General features: G+C 39.2%; 1 protein-coding gene across 1 annotated transcript in view; it reads right to left on the reverse strand.

Moving 5' to 3' along the window:
• Positions 1-21244, reverse strand: part of tmem198a (transmembrane protein 198a) — a 33735-nt gene extending 12491 nt beyond the window's left edge. The window contains exons 1-2 of the mRNA XM_051404211.1: positions 20756-21244; positions 3677-3913 (exon numbers count right to left, since the gene is read on the reverse strand). Coding sequence (XP_051260171.1) covers positions 3677-3815 — 139 coding nt within the window. The 5' untranslated portion in view covers positions 3816-3913; positions 20756-21244. The remainder of the gene's footprint in view (positions 1-3676; positions 3914-20755) is intronic.
• Between the last annotated feature and the right edge of the window lie 249 nt (positions 21245-21493).

A 21493-nucleotide genomic window follows, 5' to 3' on the forward strand; every position in this document is an offset into this window, starting at 1 on the left:
AGAATCAATTTTCTCACAGAAATGTTTTTTTTCCTCAAATTATGCAATAGTGACTGTACGGTTTTCTGAGAAACATCAACAGTAGGCTATGCGTTATGTCTCATTTGCAGAACAGTGATTTTGTTCAGTTATAGAGAAAGATTGGGCATTGATCTATCTTCTCTTTTTCTTAGAGTATACTGTCAAATAAACAGAGAGACAAATAGATAACAGACGGTGAAGGATGAGAAGCTTTTGAAGTAAAAGTATGTCCTTGGGTCTTTGCTGTTAAGTTTTTGGAAGCATGTATGAAACAATATTTTTAATCATTTTATGTTGAAATTGAAATTTTTGGCAAATACAGACGTTCAGAGCTGATGCTAACTGAGCAGATACAGAAAACATTAAAGGACGTGTGCAAGATTTAGGGTGGGGCTTCTTATTTCTTAATTTTTTTATCGAATTACCAGGGACATTGCACATTAATCAACATTGCAGTTTACACTTCAATGTAAATGTGCCGGAGTTAGCTAATAAACTGGTAGCTGCCCTTGTTGACCTCCCGCTGCTATCCTTACTGCTTTATGAACTGGCTCAGTGGGGGAGGGGCAAGTCCATGAAAGACCCTATAGATTAGGCATACATATGCAAAATGTTTAGAACTATAAATAAACTAAATAAGTTGGACTTTTGTGTTATATGACAATGGTGATAACAATTGACTCTTTCTTGACTCCGCCATGTGGAACTACCATGTTATATGGTAGTGCAGAACATACAAATCTAACACTGACTCTAGAGAGGGGAAGGGGTATTTAGTTGGTTGCACACTCATGGCTAGATGCCATTAAATCCTACACACTGGTCCTTTAACATGCAAGTGTGCTAACTTGTAGCTGTCTAAATGCAATGATTGTAATGTGCATGCTACCAGTATAGTCAAAGTACAGCGGAAGCTGATAAGGTGCATTTAAAGTGGAATACAAGGTGGTCTTTTGTCTGGCACTGCCCTAAGGGCAAACTTGACATTTTCTGCCATACTTGTGGTGAGGATGCTCTCTACATTTGTTATCCACCCAACGATCTTGTTTCAGGGCTACTGCTACTATGGTATTGTTCATGTGCTGCCAACTTTGTAAAATAAAGTTGCTGGGTAACCTGATTGTAATGCAGGGACTGATGCTGCTGATGCTTTACCAGGACATATAGAGTGAATGTTAATGCTGTCTGTATGCTTGAGTGAGTCTATTTGTATGCACCACATCTGCTCAGAGCTTCAACATGCATCAATATTCATCCAAAAACAGCACGGTTGCTTTCTCAAAATTGTTATTTTATACATTTTCTACACAATACAATTCTGTTTTTATTACATGAAACATTACCTTGTAAATTTTCCTGGATGTTTTTGTCCGGCTGTATTTTCTTGTTTGTGTTACTGGCAGAATAGATATTAACTATGTTATCTCAGTAGTGAAGGATGTGATTTCATGGGATATATTTTAGTTTACCTGACAGATCATATACATGAGCAGTGGCTAAGTAATCTAACAAATTATGTATGATCACAACACAATACATACAATTTTAAAATTCAGTACTTTGTTTTCATAACAGTGGACAGTGTATGTTGAATTGAGATGCACATATCTCTACTTGTTTGTGTGATAAATTATGACTCGCATGGCTCTAATGTGTAAAGTATGTTATTTTCTTGTTTGAAAATCAAAATGTCAAAAAAGGATTCATAAATTAACTCAATAGTATTTGTAACACGTCCCAGTGGTCAAAAGGTTACTGATGCATACCATATCACTGGAAAAAGGTTCAAGTCTCTCTTTACTGCCTACTGTCTAGTAAAGGCAAAAATAAATTTAAAAAAATGCCTCTGATCTTGTGTGCCCAGATTTCTACAATCAAACAATTACGTAGAAAAAAACAATTAATTCACACGGCTACAGCAAAGTTAAAATCTCTGCCACTTGCTACTAGAAAAGGTCTGCAAGTAAATAATTACACAATTACACTGTAAGCCAACCCAAGGCAATACACTGACATTAATTGTACCTTTTACAAAAACACATGAGACAATTTTATGCAGTTTTGCCAGTCACTGTTCAAGCAGAAATACAATTTTCATACGATAATTTTTTGTAACAAAAACAACTCTAATGTAAAAAGCCTGTAGCCATTACAGCAGATCTCTCTCCCTCTAATTATTTATTGATTACACATTCCTGCAATGACCTTACATCCAAACTCATTAGGATGAGCCCTTAATACTTATGATGCAATCAAATGTAGTCACTCACTCGGTACAAAATTAAGCTTCGAGTAAGGACTTTGTGTCTTAACATTTGAATGAACCCATGCATACAGTATGAGTTTGGGCTTTTGATAGCACAGAGGAAGAAAAAGACAGCAGGGGGTCCACTGCAAGTTAGGCCTGGTATTTATGCTGCAACATTTAGTTGAAAGAAACAGGAACGTGCTGCTGAATAAGCAGCAGAAGATAACGTGTTGTTTTCTTTTAAAGACAGCAGGCAGCCCTGTCTTTTCAGTATCAGCCCAATGATGAGGTAGGGGTGATTGAGAGTCAAGGATTTGAGAAAGCATTATGAGCAAGAGCAGACCTTTAGAGTTTAACATGGTCGTGCAAATTACTCTCTGAAGTAAATACTGAATGATAGTAGCTTAGTCTGTAGGACTGAGGTTTCACTATTGATTCACATAGCCAGTAACAAGACAGCCACTCTGTACTGCTCTTAAATCAATATTATTATACACCAGAAGAGCAGGATGAATTAGAAATAACAGAAAAATGATCAACAGTAGAGATTTCAGGGATACTTGTTCTAGCACTTTCCAGTTTCCAGTCACTTACACATATAAAATATATATCAGCTACATGCCACTCGTCAGTGTTTCCATCATGTTTGTCATTAATGCAACTGGCAGACGCCCATAGTTTTTCTTTAAAAAACTAATACATAGGGTCTGTCATTTTTACACTTGTATGACAAACAAGATATAACGTGTTAACCAGTGAGCTGTACACATGCTGGTTGAGCCGATTTTGTTTCTTTTGTGTAAAGCCAGGGTATCTGTTTCCCCCGTATCTCCAGTCCTCCAGTGCTAAGCTAAGCTAACTGGATGCTGGTGGTAGTTTTATATCTAAAGTACAGACATGAGAATGATATTAATCTTTTCATAATGTAGGATGTTGGTCTTGGGGGTTGTGACATCGTCCGGCATTGTGTATGTGTGTTTGTGCAAATTATTACATGGAAGCTATGTGTTGTTGAGATGTTGACATTTTCCTTTGACTTTGCAGTATGTATATTTTAGTTTTTTGTGGAACTGCAGGATGGAGATCAAAACAGATTTCCCTACAGGGATATTTCAGTTATGTCCTATCCTATCCTGTCTAACTCTAGAGAAAAGAAGAGAGAAAAGAGAATTTCCCAAAATGTTAAACTAGTCCTAAATGATACATATATAGATATATATATCTGTATAGGACTACTATGAAAAGATCAGCAGGCAATGACAGGCACAAGTGGCAAGATGTATTTTTAACATGTGACTTAGGAACCTGATTGTGAAATTACGCTAGAACATGGTAAAAACTATTTCAGGATTTTTATATGTAACAGCTCAGACCTCATGAGCAAGCTTTGACTACATCACCACTTACCAAAGAAGCAGTAGATAATTCCAAAGAGGCAGCACATGGAGCAGACCACCGAGGGCACAATCTCATATCTCCTCTCAATCTCCTGGTCACACCTCAGCCCCGCCTCAGCCAAACCCAGCAGTTGGCTGGTGGAAGTCATGGTGACTGAAGTGAAGGGCAGCGACGTTTAGGAAGGCGGGGGTGAGGGGTGGAAGGGATGACTGAATCAGTGGGCCTCAGCCATTGAAACGTCTCTACCTGCAAACAGGAGGCATGGAAAGAAAGAGTTGTGGAGAGAGAGAGGGAGAGGGAGTGAGAATGAATGAGAGAGAGAAGACAGAGGAGACAGTGATTATTGATTGCTCATTTTAAGTACACAGCTGTGAGTGCTGACAGAGCAGTAAACATGCATTATAATGTTGAAAAAAGAAACATCTCAGCACAGCACAGCCACTCTATAAGAACTACTGCTGCAGATGAAATGACTGCGTAATAAAAAAAAATGCAATTCAGCCACTATCATTCACTTATATATACAGTAAAGAGGAAGCAACAAATTGTTGTCAACAGTTTGAAAGTATTTGACCAATTGCAGAGGATCTGCAGCACACACATAATGGTTGCCATGGAAAGATCAACGGAATGCATTTGCATAAATTTGCATGTTGTGAGAAATTGTAGCACAAGTACAAGACTGTTTGTGAGGTATGTATTTGAGCAAAGAAGCTAAAGTTTTTCAGAGGGATAAAAAAAAAAAAAACATTAAACATTTGCATCTCTACTTAGTCCTAATCTGCCATTGCTCGAATTACTCATTTGAAATAATACTTCAGCAAATACTCACTAAAGCTAAAAGACCCCTATGTCATAACATGATAGAGTATTAACCATGTATAGTGTTTCACTATTGTTACAAAACTAATCAGGAATGGAAATACTAGCGTGTTGATTGTACATGCTTTAAATGCTGAATACAATGTATTTTCTGGGGCATTTAGTGCAACATATGCCAGATTTATGATGAACAAGGCAAAATAATCAGGTAAATTGCCATGTAATGAAGCAAAAACAAATAATACGGGAGAAAGGTAGAAAGGCTTTTTGTTGGATTTAAGAGGATGCTTCAATATAGCAATTACAATGTTAAGGAGATACTACTGCTTAAGTGTAAAACCAAGGTAAAAACACGAGCAACTGAAAAGCCTTCTTTCGGCTTTTAGTATTACAGGAAGTGAGGAACAAAAACTCTTGAGACATACAGTAGATCTATGAGCACAATATGCAGGCCAAATCTTGCACAAGATGAACAAAAGAATACCTTTCTTCATTTCTAATGAGACACGAGGGGCTGTACCAGAAACATACACACACAAAAAAAACATAATCTGGACTGCACTGTTAATATTACATGAAAACAAATGATACATTGTATTTATTAACCTAATAACACACAACATTAACATACAATATTAAGGTAAAAGCTTGCTTATATTGCACCAGTAATTCAGTGTGTTTATTGTATTTAATTAGACTCCACTGGTTACATTTAATTAGACTTTAATATTTAATTGTTGCCAAAGGGCAAATGGAGCTTTCACTATTACACTGTTTGTCAGTTATGAGCAATTACTGGTTTCACAATTCATTTTTTGTACCTAGCGTGCATATATTAGAACTTTTCATCTAATAAGATGTTTTGTAGAGATGTACTGTTACATAATGGAGCCCAGTATTGACAACTGTTTTTCCTAATTGATCTTAATTGACTGACAAGCTACAAGGAGATCAATTATGAGTTTCGTGTCCGCTGCAGATGCTGCTTGGAGATTCCAATTCTTTCCTTTTTTCTTAGAGGATGAAAATGTGCCTGGGGCTTCCGCTTGATCCTTTTTTGGTAGCATCAGTCCCATCAGCTAATAAAAGTGATCAAAGTTGTCTGTGTTTCACAAATTTTGCGTGACGATAGCTGTGGGCAAATTCTGTCAACCCTAACATAATAGCACAATACATAGACTTTACAGTTTTAGTAATAAAAAACAGGATTACAATTCTTAGTAAGTAAATTGTACATGAAAAAAAAATGTTGCAGTGTAATGTGTAATGTGTCTGATTCAAGGATCATAGACTCACCCACACACAGCTCCACAGTCAGGCACAAAATCCCAGTGGTTTAATTTCTAGTTGAGCCACACAAATTAAGACCTACTAAGCATATAAATTCAGTGAATACCTTTAAATGGAAGCATCCTCTAAGTGACATACTGTACGTGGTAGTATTTTACTCTGCATCACCATTATTTCACGGAACAACTACATCTTTTCATCACAGTTGCTCTCTGTCTTCATCATGGCATCACTTGCGAAGGTGAAGTCATACACTTAAAGGTAAGAGTGTACACACACATTTCCTTAAGCTATTTCCAGTTTTCACACAAATCTTTCCCTTTACACTATAACCATTAGCCGTGTGTGACTCTGCATGTAATTTGTAGGGACTTGTTCTCATCTTCTTTACTCCTTTCTGCAGCTACACTGTCTGCTTGGTAAAGCCCGAGACTCCGGATGGAACATAAAATCTTGAAAGTGAGAGTTTATTGATGTAAAAGAATGCATTTCCTCTCCACTGCTGCATCTCTAGCTTTAAGGAACTGATATTGGAGACTCATACAATTACAATACAGTGCATATAAGTATAACAGCTTCTTCTACTGTAGTTGGATACACTCAAAACCTACTTCTCTTTGACAGCCTCAGTGGGTTACATGTTGTGGCTTAAATCTTATGTTCTGTTACTCAGGATCTATTGCCTTCTTCTGGCTTTCTCCTTCAGGTCACTGCACTTGTCATGTTAGAGTACAGATAACAAACTCATGTAATATCGGTTGCCCAGTCTCTGTTTCCCATGTCCACAAATGTACAGTAACACTACTACTACTACTACACTATAACAATATATTGTACACACATGCTGTGCAGGGAAGGTAAGCCCTTGCTACTCAAAATTGACTTAGTGTGTGCTGATGCACTGTGGCACACAAAATCACACAAAAGCAGCTGTGGTGTTTTTCTTTTAGCAATGCAATACCTCTGGAGTCCTGTACAGTCAAACTCAAAATTGATTACTTTTTCAGCATTACATGTTGTTTTGCTTTAGAGAAAACAAAACCACACAGGAGTGGGATTACAAAAGAAATAATGTAATATTGTCAAATTCAAGACAAGCTTTTGAAATGAAATAAATAAGGCATTTTTGCTAAAACTTACAGGTTTTACAGTTGTCAAGTTTAGATAAAGAGCAGTAAAATTAGAATGCAGTGATCATCGTATTGTGGCTAGCTGGAGTAGAAGGAACTCAGTTGCAAGCAGATTTCAATTTTACCTGTAGCTTTATTGGTCGCAAGAAGCACGCCATTGTCACCGACAATGAAAAAAAACACATCTTTGCACTCGCACTGCGGGAAAACGTCAACAACTGTACACACAACATCAGTCAAGATGTACCAGCAATAACCGACTGTATAACAATAAAGGTGGAACGAGATGAGCCAAGTGAAATTAAAAAGTCTCTAGTATACTGAGATCTAATGGCAGAATTAACAACTGTAATTCAGCAAGCTATAATATGAATGGGTGGCAGTAGCAAATCAGCACAGTGTCTCAGTTCATTTGCTCAAGGTTTCCAGGTGTCTTTTAGACATCTAAATGTCAGCTGCTTGTTTAATTGCTTTTTAAGCCCAAGCCACAGCACCACTCATCAGATCTGTTTCTATGTCAGCAACACCCACCTGAGAATGTGCCTCTGGGCCTCCCTGTCAGTACTTATATGGAATTCAAAGCATTAACATAGATTAAGATGAACTGTAAGCTAGTATTAAACACATTAATGATACGGTGTAAACAATTATGCCTGTGGGAGAAGTTGGGAGTGCATGACTCAAGAGCTAAACTGAAGCTGATTAGCATTAATACAGAGTGTTTGAATGCAGCAGTCTTCAGTGGCAACCATGTTAGCTACATAGTTTGTACTACATGGCTATGTCAAGTAGAATAATAACTGTGAGAGTAATATGTGATACTATACCGAAGTTAAATCCTCAGACTGAAGTACAGAGTTGCACTCCTAGTGCAGGAAATGTCAACAGATTTGGTACTTATTGACAGGAGAAAGTCACTGAGCAATCACTTCGCATCGCATCCTGCTGCCCTGCAGACTTGTGATTCCATGGCAACCTATTTCATTATAAGTTGCTCCAGATAAGGTAATATGGTAAAACTTAAATTGCTAAAAACTTAATGGCTGAGGTGAGTCATGTTGAGGGAAAGTGTCTGCAAACAACTTTATAACACACCGATCAGCCATAACATTATGACCATTGACAGGTGAAGTGAATGACACTGATTATCTGGTTATCATGGCACCTGTCAGTGGGTGGGATATATAAGGCAGCAAGTGAACATTTCGTCCTCAAGTTGATGTGTTAGAAGCAGTAAAAATGGGCAGCATGAGGATTTGAGATACTTTGACAAGGGCCAGTGATGTCTAGACGACTGGGTTAGAGCATCTCCAAAACTGCAGCTCTTGTGGGGTGTTTTTCGGTCTGCAGTAGTCAGTACCTATCAAAAGTGGTCCAAGGAAGGAAAAGCGGTGAACCAAAGACAGGGTCATGGACGGCCAAGGCAAACTGATGCACATGGGGAACAAAGGCTGGCATTATAACCAACAGGGTGCCAAGGTGGTCATAATGTTACGGCTGATCGGTGTATATTAGAAACTAGAGAGTGCACTGCCAAAAATGTGTTAATTAAAGGACCAGAGTGTAGAATTTACTGGCATCTAGTGGTGAAATTGCAGATTGCAACCAACTAAACACCGCTAGTGTCTGTATTTGACGACCTGGGAATGAGAACAGACCTTGAAGTGTGTCTAAGGTGGCCACGAACCTGTCCATTTTGGGCAATTGTAGAAACATGGCGGGCTCAATGGAAGGTGACCTGCTTTGTCTGAAGATAAAAACGTCTCATTCTAAGGTAACAAAAACAACGATTCCTGTTTTGGGGGGATTATACACAGATGAAAACATACCTATGAATATTATATTGTATTTCTGCCCAGAGATCCTCCTAAATGTAAACTTGTTAAAAATGTTTAGAAATGCTCAATCTGCATCTCGATCAATATAAAAAACATAAAGTAATAGACAGTCAAGGGATACATGTGCCAATTTTTTCCCCTCTGTCATCAATCTTGTCCATCCTGGATATGCCTTTGCATTCAGATCTACAACTTCACTAAAGAAAAACTGCATCAGTCTGCGGTACAGAATTTTGTCAAAAACATGAAAACCAATTGGACTAATTCCAAGTCATAATTGCCTGTCTTGGAAAGACAGACTCCAATGGTGAAACAGATTGTGAAGACGGAAGCTTAGTTACACCACAGGCACCTGACTCAGGAGAATAAACCAACTGAGAATACATGACAAGGGGAGCTACTGCACTGCCAAAAAGAATATCGAAAATGTGCTCCAACGATTTGATCTCTAAAGTTGCCTTGATTTACCTTTTTGTTTCTTTTGTTTTCAATAAATATTAAATCGACACATGCTGAATAATGAAGGTCTTTTCTGCACTTCTCAAGGAATTATAGGATTTTTAACTGTATGCAACTGGGAATTGTTAGCTATGCAGTGATTTACCAAAAATCTGATAAAGAAAAACTGAAAAACTTTATCAGGTATGAAAAATGTCTGGAGGAGAAGATTATTACTGCACTTTTCTGTTTCTTTTTGTTTCATCTTCTTCTCCTTGCATCCGAAATGACAAAGGCAAACAAATAAGTATTTTTCACAAAAACAAAAGACAATTTAATTCAAACAAACAAAAAGGGTAAGTTATGCTATATAAAGTAATCATTCTCAGTTTACACCACATGACAAAAATCTTCAAGCTGAATGCCGAACGTGTGTAAAGATTTTGTCAAATCACATTCCTGACCTAACCCCTCTGTTGGCAGTGAGATGACATGATAAGAAAACTGGCCACTAATAAGGTCAGAACAAGGAAGAATAAAAAACTACATATTATGCAACAATGTCACGTCCAGTCTGTTGCTATAACAACCAGCAGCTTTACAAGGACCCTGCAAATGGGAAGGGGGGGGCTCGTCTCCATGGGAATGTGCATGTTAAGAGCCAATCTGTGAAGGTTTCTTTGAGACCCCTGGCAGAAGACGGTCCTGACCTCTGACCCTATTTAGCTAGTGCCTCTTTATAATTCACCAACATATTAGGGTGGACTGAGGCAGCGTATTTGGCCAAAACGGACCCATCCTTGATGTTTAAGCATTTTTTTGTGAGAGTAAGTGTAGTGAGTGTGTAGGTATTTGAAAAATATAGTATCTTGGACTAAACCATCCCTTTGAGGGCAAAGACCCTGGTAACATTTTCGATGGCAACCAAACCAAAACCAACCAAACAAAACCTTGTAGTTTAGTAGTCTACTACGATGACTTACAGTTAGGTTTAGATATATAAAAAGATGATTTCCATATTTAGAATGGGACGTCTTCACTTTCACACTTAACAGTAATAATTTGCTAATTTCTGCAGCTTCCTCCAAAGGTGATACTTTGTCTCAGATGTGTTGTGTGCTCATTTCTGCCTGTGTGATTGATGCTGACAGACAATTCAAAAGCAGCCAAAAGCATCATGGGATTATAGAAGTGTGCTCAGCCTCAAAAACATGCGGGGGACGACTTCACACTGTAAATTAATATCAACCCAGGAGAGAAGAGTAGCTCAGTATTACTGTTGGTTTTTCTCTGTGATAAACAGCAATGATAGATCTAAAGGTCACTGTATGGTACAAAAACATTATTTGCTCCACTGTGACAATATGTTTCCATAGAGACAGAACTATGGATCTAATTATAACGGTGAACAGTACTTGTGCCTTCCTAAAATGTGCATTGAAGTTGGCACAGTAATGGCACATCTGTCCCAGTACATTGCTTTTTTTTGTCCGATAAGTAAAGATAATGCAAGAAAATACTTCCTAGATCATACTGTGAGAACAAAGGTCACAGTGTTTCTACTGAACTGAATAACCTGAAAAATGTAATTTTCCTTTGGCTCCACTTGAGAGCTTTCATATGTAAACTTTGCAGGGAAACCAACATCTAAATGTAGTTTCACAGGCTGGCTTTTTCTCCCTGCTAACAAACAGGGAGCACTGAATCACACCACAGCGCCGCTGACACAAATCACAGTTCACGTGATGATTTGCTCAGCCGTATCCTTGCTTGCATGCCTCCATCAGCCCGACAGGCCAATAATGTTAGGTTACATATCAAAACCACTGGCAGCGTCATAACCTTTCTGCGTGTTGATGTGCTCTCTGTTGGAGTTTTGCTTCTGTTCCTCTCTCCTCCATATGAGTGCCTCAGTCTGAGGTCACAGATCAAATTTGAACACTGCTGACGCAGTAATAAGGCTTTTATGATTTGTTCTGCTACATGCCAGCTCTGGCCTCGAAACTGTATTCGCTATTCATAGTGTGACTTTACCTTCACCTCTATAAGCATACAGACTTTTACGGCTCTATGATCTTTAGGCCTTTGATCTATAGCCATTGTAGGAACTGATATGGCCGACATGAAACATGCTGCTGTCCCTGAATAACTGTCACTATGTACATGTATTTATGCTTGATTCTGCACTTGCACACTATATTAGCATTATCATTTCAAATGCAAGCTGAGGAAAAAAATGAAGTTGATCTCAAACTGTATTCTGCAGAAATCCAGGGGAATGTGAAGAGGAGTGGAGAAGTCCTCTCTGCATGTGAAGTGTGTGTGTGTTTGCAAGTGTAATGCTTTTCCTCCCCAAACATGCTGTGAGATAAATTATATTTTATAATCTTCTATTGATATGTGCAAACTAACAGGGAGAAAAAAAAGATGAAGAGTTTGAAAGTGTTTGTGCGTGTGTGTGTCTCTAGGTGTATGTGTGTGTGTGTATGTGTGTCAGCATGAATATTTCAGAGGCCCCACACTGAGTGGTGGCGACAGAGCATCATCAGAACGAGGACACACTGGTCTCCAGGGTGGAGATTGGAAGGGTTGGACAGAGAGAGAGAAAGAGAGAGAGATGAAGACAGAAAGAAGGGAAGAGAGAAGAGAAGGAGCGCAAAATTAAAAAAGAATGTTTGGATGCAGAGACATTTCACAAACAGTAATACTCAATACACACACACAGATAATCTCACATAATGAGAAAGTCTCTGAAGGTTAGGACAATACCACTGTGAACCTCATTCTGTAAAAGTATGCTTGCAGTGAACAGCATAGTTAAAATGAATCAAAGACAATGAGTCCGACTTGATAAAAAAAAAATGAGGAAAGTATGGTTTTTTATCATCTCCTGGCAGCTTGAGGTCAGCTTCAACCTTTTCAATGTCTGCAAGGCACAGTGTCATCCTTTACAAAACTAAACCTCAGGTGAACTGTTGTTCCTGTGCCAAAGAAACATGACAATACAACAGAAGTGATGGTAAGTTAAGCCCCGAAGGCTAATGGTATGATTCGCTCTGAGGAATGATGCATTTTATTTTTACGACTGTAAACAGTATCGAGCAAAAAGAGTCTGAAGAAAAAGATGTTCATCACATTGTTTCTATTAGCATTTCAAAATCAACACGGTAGCATTGCTTAGGTTTCTCTAACTTGTTTTGTGAAAGTTAAAAACCTGACTGTGATTCATACTGAGCTCCAATACAAGAATACAGTCTTCTTCTAGGGACATCTACACACACAGATGATTTTGGTTTCATTTGTCCAGGGTTTGAGATATTTGTCTCAGAGATTTCTGCCTCAGCTAATACAGTGACTGTAAATTAAACTGTCAACAACAGTGTTGTTCCAGAAACATTGATGTCATTACTCTGGATAATAAACAGACCTTGCTCTGACCAGTTTTTCGCTCTAACTTCTTTCTGCTGAATAAACAGTCCCCAGAAAACTCTTGACAGTATGTTCTGTGATTTTTCCAGAGTAATGAGAACAGCTTGTTTCAGTGTATTTGGTATTCAATTTTTTTAATGGACATTTTCAAAACAAAAAATCACCACTATTGTATGAGGATCGAGGATGAAATCCTGGATATTATTAAATATATAATTATCAACATATATCATTTTAAATCTCATACACTATGAGGGTTTACCTGGACAATTGTCTCTCCTAATTCTGGTATTAAGGGGTGATATTGATTACCTAAGTGTACTTAGGTAATCAGATTATTTGACTGAATATTAGATCAAGGCTGTAACTAATGCCATATTTCTTGTATCAGACAACTGTGTGTGAGGATAAAATACAAAACAATATGTGAAGGGGAGTTCAGTGGGTTATAGTTCAGTAGGCTAAAAGCAGGATGGAGATTAGCCTGGTAAGTCTAAGGTAAAATGTTACAGAAGTAAACCTTGTTAATACCACTAAAGCTATTACTGAGATATCAGGTGTTTTCTCCTGGTGAGGTTAGCAAGATACAATAGACAGGATCACTAGATAGCACAGAGAGAAACCTTTTCTCCAATGAATTCTGTCCATATTGTAATATTTATACTAAGGATGCACTAATGTCTGTTTGTCAGGTGTTTACTCTATAGCTCCACCATGAGTTTCAGTTTTGGGGTGGTGAACAACTGTTATAAGAACTTAGTTCCTCTAACTTTTCATATAGTGCAATTATCATATCAAAATTTCCATTTTTTCAATACGTTGGTTTATGACCAAATACCTGCAAGTATAATGACACTCCCATCTGCCAAATGTTAGCATGCTAACTTGCTAAACCAAATGGTGGTAACCATTTTACTTGCATAGAGCCTCTAGCATGGCTGCTGCTGCTAGCATGGCTTTGTCTTGTGCTTTTCAGTCTACCAGACATAAAGTTCAGTGTTGAGGGCAAACTCTTCAGCAGCCTCTCACCCCAACCAGATTCTTTAGGAACTTACAACTACGTTCTTCATCAACACTGAACATAGCTAATGAATGTAAAATGACTAAACCAGAATAGCAGTTTATTAACATATTTTACAGGGCACAGAGGGAGTCAGTGTTTCAGTGACGCTGTGCAATGCGACTGTAATTACCTGACTCACCATTTGTACATTTCTACAGATATATCAGACGCAGGGCGCAAACTCACTAATAAGATTTAGGATCTTGATTCTGAACTGTGAAGGCAGTGATAGTCACAATCGGCCGGCACCTTCACTCTTCTGTTCTGTTTCCAGTTTAGAGAGAGAGAGAGGGAGAGCTTGCATGTGACAATGAGTAACAGTGTTGCTGATGTCATGGTTACTAACAGGATGACTGTGTTTCCAGCTAGCCCATCTGTCACTGGGGAGACTACTACTGTGTGTGTGTGTGTGTGTGTGTGTGTGTGTATGTTGTGAAAGGTGGGTGTGGGTGAAAGCGGAAAGAGACTTATAGAGTTTGAATCTGCTTAGGATTCAAGACAGATCTGACATCAAAGAAATATAGCAAAACAGTCCTATCTAGCATCTGTTCTTGTGCAATCTGCTGTAGAATAAAGACACTGAGAGTTGAATTCACAGTGCAATTACTGTTTTTTCACAGACCATTGAGATGTAACATAAAATTATCTCAAAGACCTTTGTCCTCTTGGATATAATGGTAGAACTATTTGACTAATGAGTTTGGCAGTTATGTGAAATGTATAGCTCTGTAAGTGCAGGGTTTTAGGAAAATAACAGTACATGTGCGCTGGTGACCTTTGTTATACTCAGCAAGAGGATGCTCATCACTGTGATAATAAGCATGACGACGGCAGTAATGTACAGCATTTCTGCCATTTAGCACTATTTCCTACAATGGTTACCAGCATGTGTGTTTTGATTAAAATGCTTACATAAAGCTTTAAAAACTATGCAGCAAATCATTCAAGTTGTATATGAAGAACAAATTCAAACTTTTTTCATCTTCTCAAATGTGTTTTGTAGCTTATTTTTTATTTATGATAGATGGATTGTTTGTTGCAGGTTTATTTCCGAGACGGCCAGACTGTGCAGTTACATGGAACTAGCTCCCTGGTCAGCGGGCATAGTAACCAGAAAGTCGTAGATTGCCTTGTTTTCCATTGGAAATGCCTCCACTGTTGCACCTTTGATTAATTGACTTCTTAGCTGAAACTACTGTATCTTTGCAAAAACTGCTTGCACGGCAAATACAAGTATTGCAGAAACAGTGTGAATGAACCATTAATAGTCCTTTTTACACATATCAGATGTTGATGTTTATACCCAGCAAAGTCTCAAATCATTCATCACAGCATCCTTATCTTAAAGTAATTTTGTTTCCCAAGCTCAAGAAGTCTTGTTCAACATTGCCCTTGCCTCTCCTGATTGCATTTCTACTCTCTGTTTCAGAATCAATTTCCTTTTTGCCCATTTCCTTCTTTTTGAAGTATAATCATGTCCTCACATCACATCACATCTAACACTGTGTGGTGCTTGGTTTAAAACTAAATATCATAACAGACTAAATGTGAACGGCATTACAGTTCCTTTCATAAATAAAGCATGTTAATAGCACAATTTTACATATCTATGTTATCTAGTGCATATGGATTTTATATTGAGCTTTGAGCAAAATCTTAAGCTTTTAACAAAACAAGTTTAGCCGCATTTTAAACAGTTTGAATGCCTATCTTTGCTTAGCGTCTTTAGTCTTTAGTTAGTCTTTTCTTTATATGTATTCAGATAAGCTCTTTAAGTTCTCTGCCCCCTCCATCGTGCATTCATGCATTTCATTAGCATTTTCTGTATCTGTAAAATAAAACTAAACTAGAGGACACTCACAGTAAAACAACCAGCCTCAGCCTGGGTCATTTGGTTGCCCGGGTCATTAGGTTTAAATGCATGAGGAGGGTGATTTGTATGGGAGCTGTTAACTTTCTCCTCACACTCTCCCTCTCTCCCTTAGAGCTACAAGTCCATTGAGATGTCTGAGTGACCTATAGACCCCTCACATACCCGCCCACCCACACCATCACACATACATACAAAAACCAAACACCAAGAGCGAAAAGTAAGTCTGGATAAACAAATTGTCCTCGTTCTCTCTCCCATTGCCTTTTTATGCATCCATTCATCTATCAATTCATACATTTAGCAAACAAGTCAAAGCGCAACAGCAGCACAGCAGGTGAGCAGAACCTGCTTTGCTGTGGAGCGATCTCAGGTATCTTCAGATGTAGCATGTGTACCATGGGCAGCCTCAGAGCACTTAAAGTGGAGAGATCCGAAGACTGTGTATGTGTGTGCGCACCTGTATGTTGGTAGCATTGATCCCCCTCTAAGCCTTGGTTATTGCTTGTGGCCTGAAGGTGAGGTGACAGGGGAGTAAAGAGGCTTTCATCAGATTACAGCTCACTCTCTGTCTTTCACCGTCTCTCTTTCCAGAATCATTTATCTCACTGCTGCCTGCTTACAACCACTTTGCTCTTTCTTTCTCTTTCTCTCTTGCTGAACACTGGACCTACTTTAAGCCACAGTGTTAAATTTGTCTTCAATCCCACATGGATCCATTTGGCTCCTTCCAAAAATCCCTCACAAGCTAAGGGTGGCTGTTCAGAACTCTGACTGCACATCCAAACGCATGCTTTCAGAGCAACCTATTTTTATAAGCATTTATCTCATTCAGGTTACTGAGGTCTACCTATCTAGGTCTATTCATACGGATGAATACATGAATATTGTTTGTTACAGCGGGAACTGATTTGCCAAGTCTTTCAAAACCATTTTGCTTCCATTTCCTACATATTTATTTTTTACAGATGATTGTGTTGTTTCTGCTCTCAGCGAAGAATAAAGACACTATGATAAAAAAGAAAGCCAACCCTTACTACTTACTTTTCCCTCTGAAGGTATGACTGCAAGTAACAGTTGTGAAAGAAGTAACCGCCATGTTTCGACAGTAGCACAGAACAGACAAACCAAACATTGGTTCTTTTGCATTTTTCACGTTTCATTGCCGCCATAATTTCTCCTACATGCTTGGAAGGGGAGGGTCAGGCGAGGGGGATTCAGTTAGTTGCAATGTGCAGCCTCACCGCTAGATGCCACTAAATCCTACACACTGGATCCTTAAGTAAGAGCAGCAATTCCTCAATACATGCAGTCACAATCAAAGAAGCAGAAGCCTTATCAGCAAAATGTGCTCAAATAGTCAGAGGTAGAAGAATTACTCTGTCTTTTGTCTGTGATGGTGTGAAAAGAGGACAAAGTCATGCAGGAATGTACACACACACACACACACACACACACACACACACACACACACACACACACACACAAATACACAGTTTCTCTGTATGTATCTTCTATCTTGTTTCTGCTCACAGCTCTCTCGCTCTGTAGACACGTCCTGAATTACTGAATTCAATTGTAGCTCTGTTGGCTCAACTTACTCTATTTATTTGTTAATATTTTCCTGCGCTGGCACACACATACAAACAGTATTAGGATTAATGGGGAATGTCCAATAGCCTCACCAATTCCTTGACTAAATTTAGGTTAATTATTAGCCAATTCTCATGAGGATGAACCAGTATTTCCTATTCCAAAAAGGCTTATTCCTGCAGTAGTCAACACATTAAGTCCACACATATTGTACACACAACACATATACAAAGTTCTGCATCTGCAACACACTTTTTTCAAATATTGTTCGCATGTACAACAACATTGGCAGATGCAGCAGATGTGTCAGCTTAGATGGAAAAGAGACTCTTTCAGCTACAGGCCAACATTACAGCCAAGCACACACACACACGCGCCACACTGCCAGAGGGCTCTTACGCGCTGCAAGTCAGATCTGGTTGAAACCTGACGCAGTCCTCATTACACTCTCGCTGTCCTGACCACCATACATTTAGCGCCTAGAGTGCTCAAATCATTAAATGGACGTCCAGAGGGCCTATTGGAGAGCTGCACAACAAACAGCAATGTATCTGACCATTTCTTTGAACTAGTGCACGTGTGGTGTGTGTGCATGTGAATACGCCAGTGGGAAGGACAGCACTGGTGTGTATTAATGGGATTAGGATCGACCCTTTCTCCTCTAACTCTTCTCTCCTTTCTTTTTTACCCGTCTGTCTCTGCCTTGACTATTCTTCGTCTATTTCCCTCATTTTATGGGAATTCTTTCTTTTGTCTGTCCCCAATTTTTCATAATGCATAACCCCCTCTATTTCCCCCCTACCTTCTCTCTTTCCCCTTCACTCTTATATTTATTGCTCTAATAACTAATATCTCCCCTTTTTCACTCAGTCTTCCCTCACTCGTTCTTTGTCTGACCTCTTTAACCTCCCATCCATCTTTCTCTTTAATATATAACAGAAACATTGAGGCCTGTTGCAGACTAGCTCTGTCAGACAGAGAAGTCCCTGTAGACATGTTGTGCTCAGTCTTGAGTCAGACTCTTCTTAGTTTATGTTCACTACACTTACATAACTCGTCATCAAAGCAGTGCGCAGTGAGTGCGTAGGAACACAGACAATCCATGTATCGTATGAATGAAAGTCTCTCTGGTACCCAGCCTCACCTCAACACTGAGATCTATTAAAGCAATCTATCCTAATACTGATTCAAATCCTGGAGTGAGTCCATTTTTTACAATTACTTGTCAAAGTTTGTTTGCCTTCACAAGGCAGTTTTCTCCCATGTATTTAATTCTAGTGGAATGATATGTTGCAGAGGGTTCAGATAAAAAAAATTATTTGCCTGTTTAAATCCTTGGGAACCATAAGCCTTACCAGATTTTTCACACTCTTAAAGAAAGGCCTTAAAGAGACACAATGTTCTACTTCTGGCCAAACTACAACAACAACGCCTCATATGTGGGCCTAATTCAAACCATTTTAATAGACTTCTGAAAGATTCAGGGTTGAATACTAGTGCATTGTGTGTTATCACGTGCCTATCCCCTCAATGTCCCTTGGTCTGTTCATTATCTCATCATTATCTTGTCTGAAACACAGACCTTACCATTCATTACTAGCCACAGATATTTAAATGTGATATCAAGAGCTGCCATTATTAATTATTATTAACACTGAGGAATCAGTAGAGCACAGTGCATAAGAATAACACCTGTCAGCTGGAGTAGTGAACATGCCATTGGGCATAATAGAGAAATGGGGCTCTGACTGGCCTGCTGGTTTGACCATTTAGAAATCATCAGAAAGTAAAGTAAATGTTTCATTTTTCTCAATATTTCCTCTAACAGTGCCCTGTTAGGTGACCCCCAACTGCGCAGTTGCCAGCAGTATATGGCTTATTGCTCCCTGAGTTGAATGAATGAACAATTTTAGCCACATTTTATCTGATTAATATCTGTTATTTGGTGTTCAGTTCAAATGTAGGTTCACTGAGTTTGAATTAATTCCCCAAAACCAAGACCACAGCTTCAAAGTTCAATCCATGAAAATGAACCACAAACTGAAGAAAGGGTCTTATTAAAAGATTTAATAGCTCTACAAAGTAAGAAACGCTGTGGGTTGACACCAGCGCACTCATTCAATGCACCGAACAAAAGCGCAGTCAGTAACTAAAGCTGCACAGTGGTTTCTCAACACGTCCTCCCATGGTGTCTTTTTCTTTGCATCCTCTTTTCAAATACTGCACAACCCTGAAATGCATCATTATATCTCAGGAGATCTTTATCGCTGGGATGTAATTTTACTTTTCTAATGGGCTGTGCCTGGTTTTTTCTTTTATGCGTGGAGAAGGCCAAAGGGTTCATTATAACCTGTAATTGTATTTGAAATTTGAGCGCACAACAGCCAACTAACAGTATAATCATACCCTCTATTTTATGCTCTTTGCATCTCCTGCTCTTGTATTTCACTGTTACATTTCTCATCCTCTCCTGTAACATCAAAGTGGGAATGTACAGTATGTAATTATCTGCAAGTCTTTTGGTTGCAAAGCCTTGTGTGTCTCCCCCTTGCAGCATGTGGACAGCTGTGCACACATTCTCTCACATACAGCACCAAACACAGTGGAAGTACCAAAAAAAATATGGGGAATGAAGCAGAGAACTAAACTCTTTTTTAATGCTGAATGGTTTCATTTTGATCTATTAATGAATAATGTTATCTTAAACTGCAGAAGTTGGAGAGAGAAAACACAAGTTCAGGCTCTGCCATTTTCAGAACAGAACTAGTATGTGGTACAAAGACAATATTACGTTTAACAAAGGAAATAAAAGTAAAATGCCTGCACACTTAGCAGGCTCGCTGCCTATAATTACTTCTTCTTTGCTCGGGCAAACCTACCAATTATGAAGATGTTTCATGTGCTATTACTGTGCCCCGAAGAAGAGAGGAGGTGGAGAGGAATACAGTGGGAGAAAGAAAATATTTCCCCTCTTTTCCTCTCAATGTTTTGTTTTTGCATAAACTCCAATTAGCTTTTAAATGTAGCTGTGTTGTTAGATAAATAGATAGACAGACAGATAGATAGATAGATAGATAGATAGGTGGATGGGATATGGATGCACGTGAGTTTCCACGACTGCAAATCAATTTGCCTCCCAGTGTTTACACGCTGTCCAACCCAATTATGCACACGGGTATCAAATTCAGAGTTTAGTCTATTCAATTATTAATTCCCACACATCATGAAGGATTCATCTGGCTGTCACTGATAGGCGACCGTTGAGGAGGTCTCGAAGTGCTCGTGCCTTGCGCTCGAGCACCAAATGTTCCGTTAATGTTCCGTTTGAAAACAATAGAGGGAAAACAATAGCAGAGCGGAGGTAGCCCTCCATGTGTCTCGTTTCCAAAGACAGTTATAGTGATGGGCATACGGCTGTTGGCAACGTAATTGCCTTTTGGGAACCATTTTCACATGAGGAAAAAAAACATGTTATTTTGGCTGCTGGGTGGAGATAACAGTCAAAACGTTACACTTTAGTCTTTCTTTGTGGCCCTGGGAGACAATCCAATAATCTATGTGCTGCGATAACACAACAGAACTGTAATTAGAGAGAGACAAAGAAAACTCACTCACCTCAGAAATGCAACATATTATCGTTTTTTCCCTTTGTCGTCCCCGAGTCCAGAAAAAGAGAGGAAAACCGATTTTTTTAAAAAGATAATAATGTCCACTTGTCTGCTCGGTCAGCTTTAAAACCCCGACATCATGATCTCAGTCCAAAAAACCAGCGAGCAACTCCAGAAGAAAGAAAACCCTGAAGCTGAAGATGAAACAATGCTCAACTCCTCTTTCCTCTCCTCCTCCACCACTCTTGGCTTCAATTTCTCACTTGCTGCCTGTCTCTCCGCGTCCAGACAGACTCGCCGTTGTTGTGAGCCAGTACCTCATCTAATATTGAACACCGATAATGGGGGGAGAGCAGTGCGACGGGAAATGGAAAACGCTGCTCTTTCGGGTTTTTATTCCATGTTTACATCATGCTATCTTATTATATCCCCTCCTGGACGAGCAGTGTGTGCGCTTCCTTTGTGCTCCCTGTCTCGCTCACACACTGTGGATAACGGGTTAAACCATTCCCGCAGCGCGAGAGGGGGGGGTAGGTGGCGGTGGTGGTGGTGGGGAGGACCTATTCATGTGAATGTATGGGAACGAATGGGCTTGGTGACTCGTGGCCAAATGTTGTTGTTGTCGGGGATAAAGAGACGGGGAGACAGGAGGAAGAGACGAGGGAAAGGGGAGGAGGAGAGGGAGAGAGAGAGAGAGAGAGAGAGAGAGAGAGAGAGAGAGAGAGAGAGAGATGGGAAATGGGAG

The sequence above is a fragment of the Dicentrarchus labrax genome, unplaced genomic scaffold, assembly GCF_905237075.1.
Source record: "Dicentrarchus labrax unplaced genomic scaffold, dlabrax2021, whole genome shotgun sequence".
Taxonomy (NCBI): domain Eukaryota; kingdom Metazoa; phylum Chordata; class Actinopteri; family Moronidae; genus Dicentrarchus; species Dicentrarchus labrax.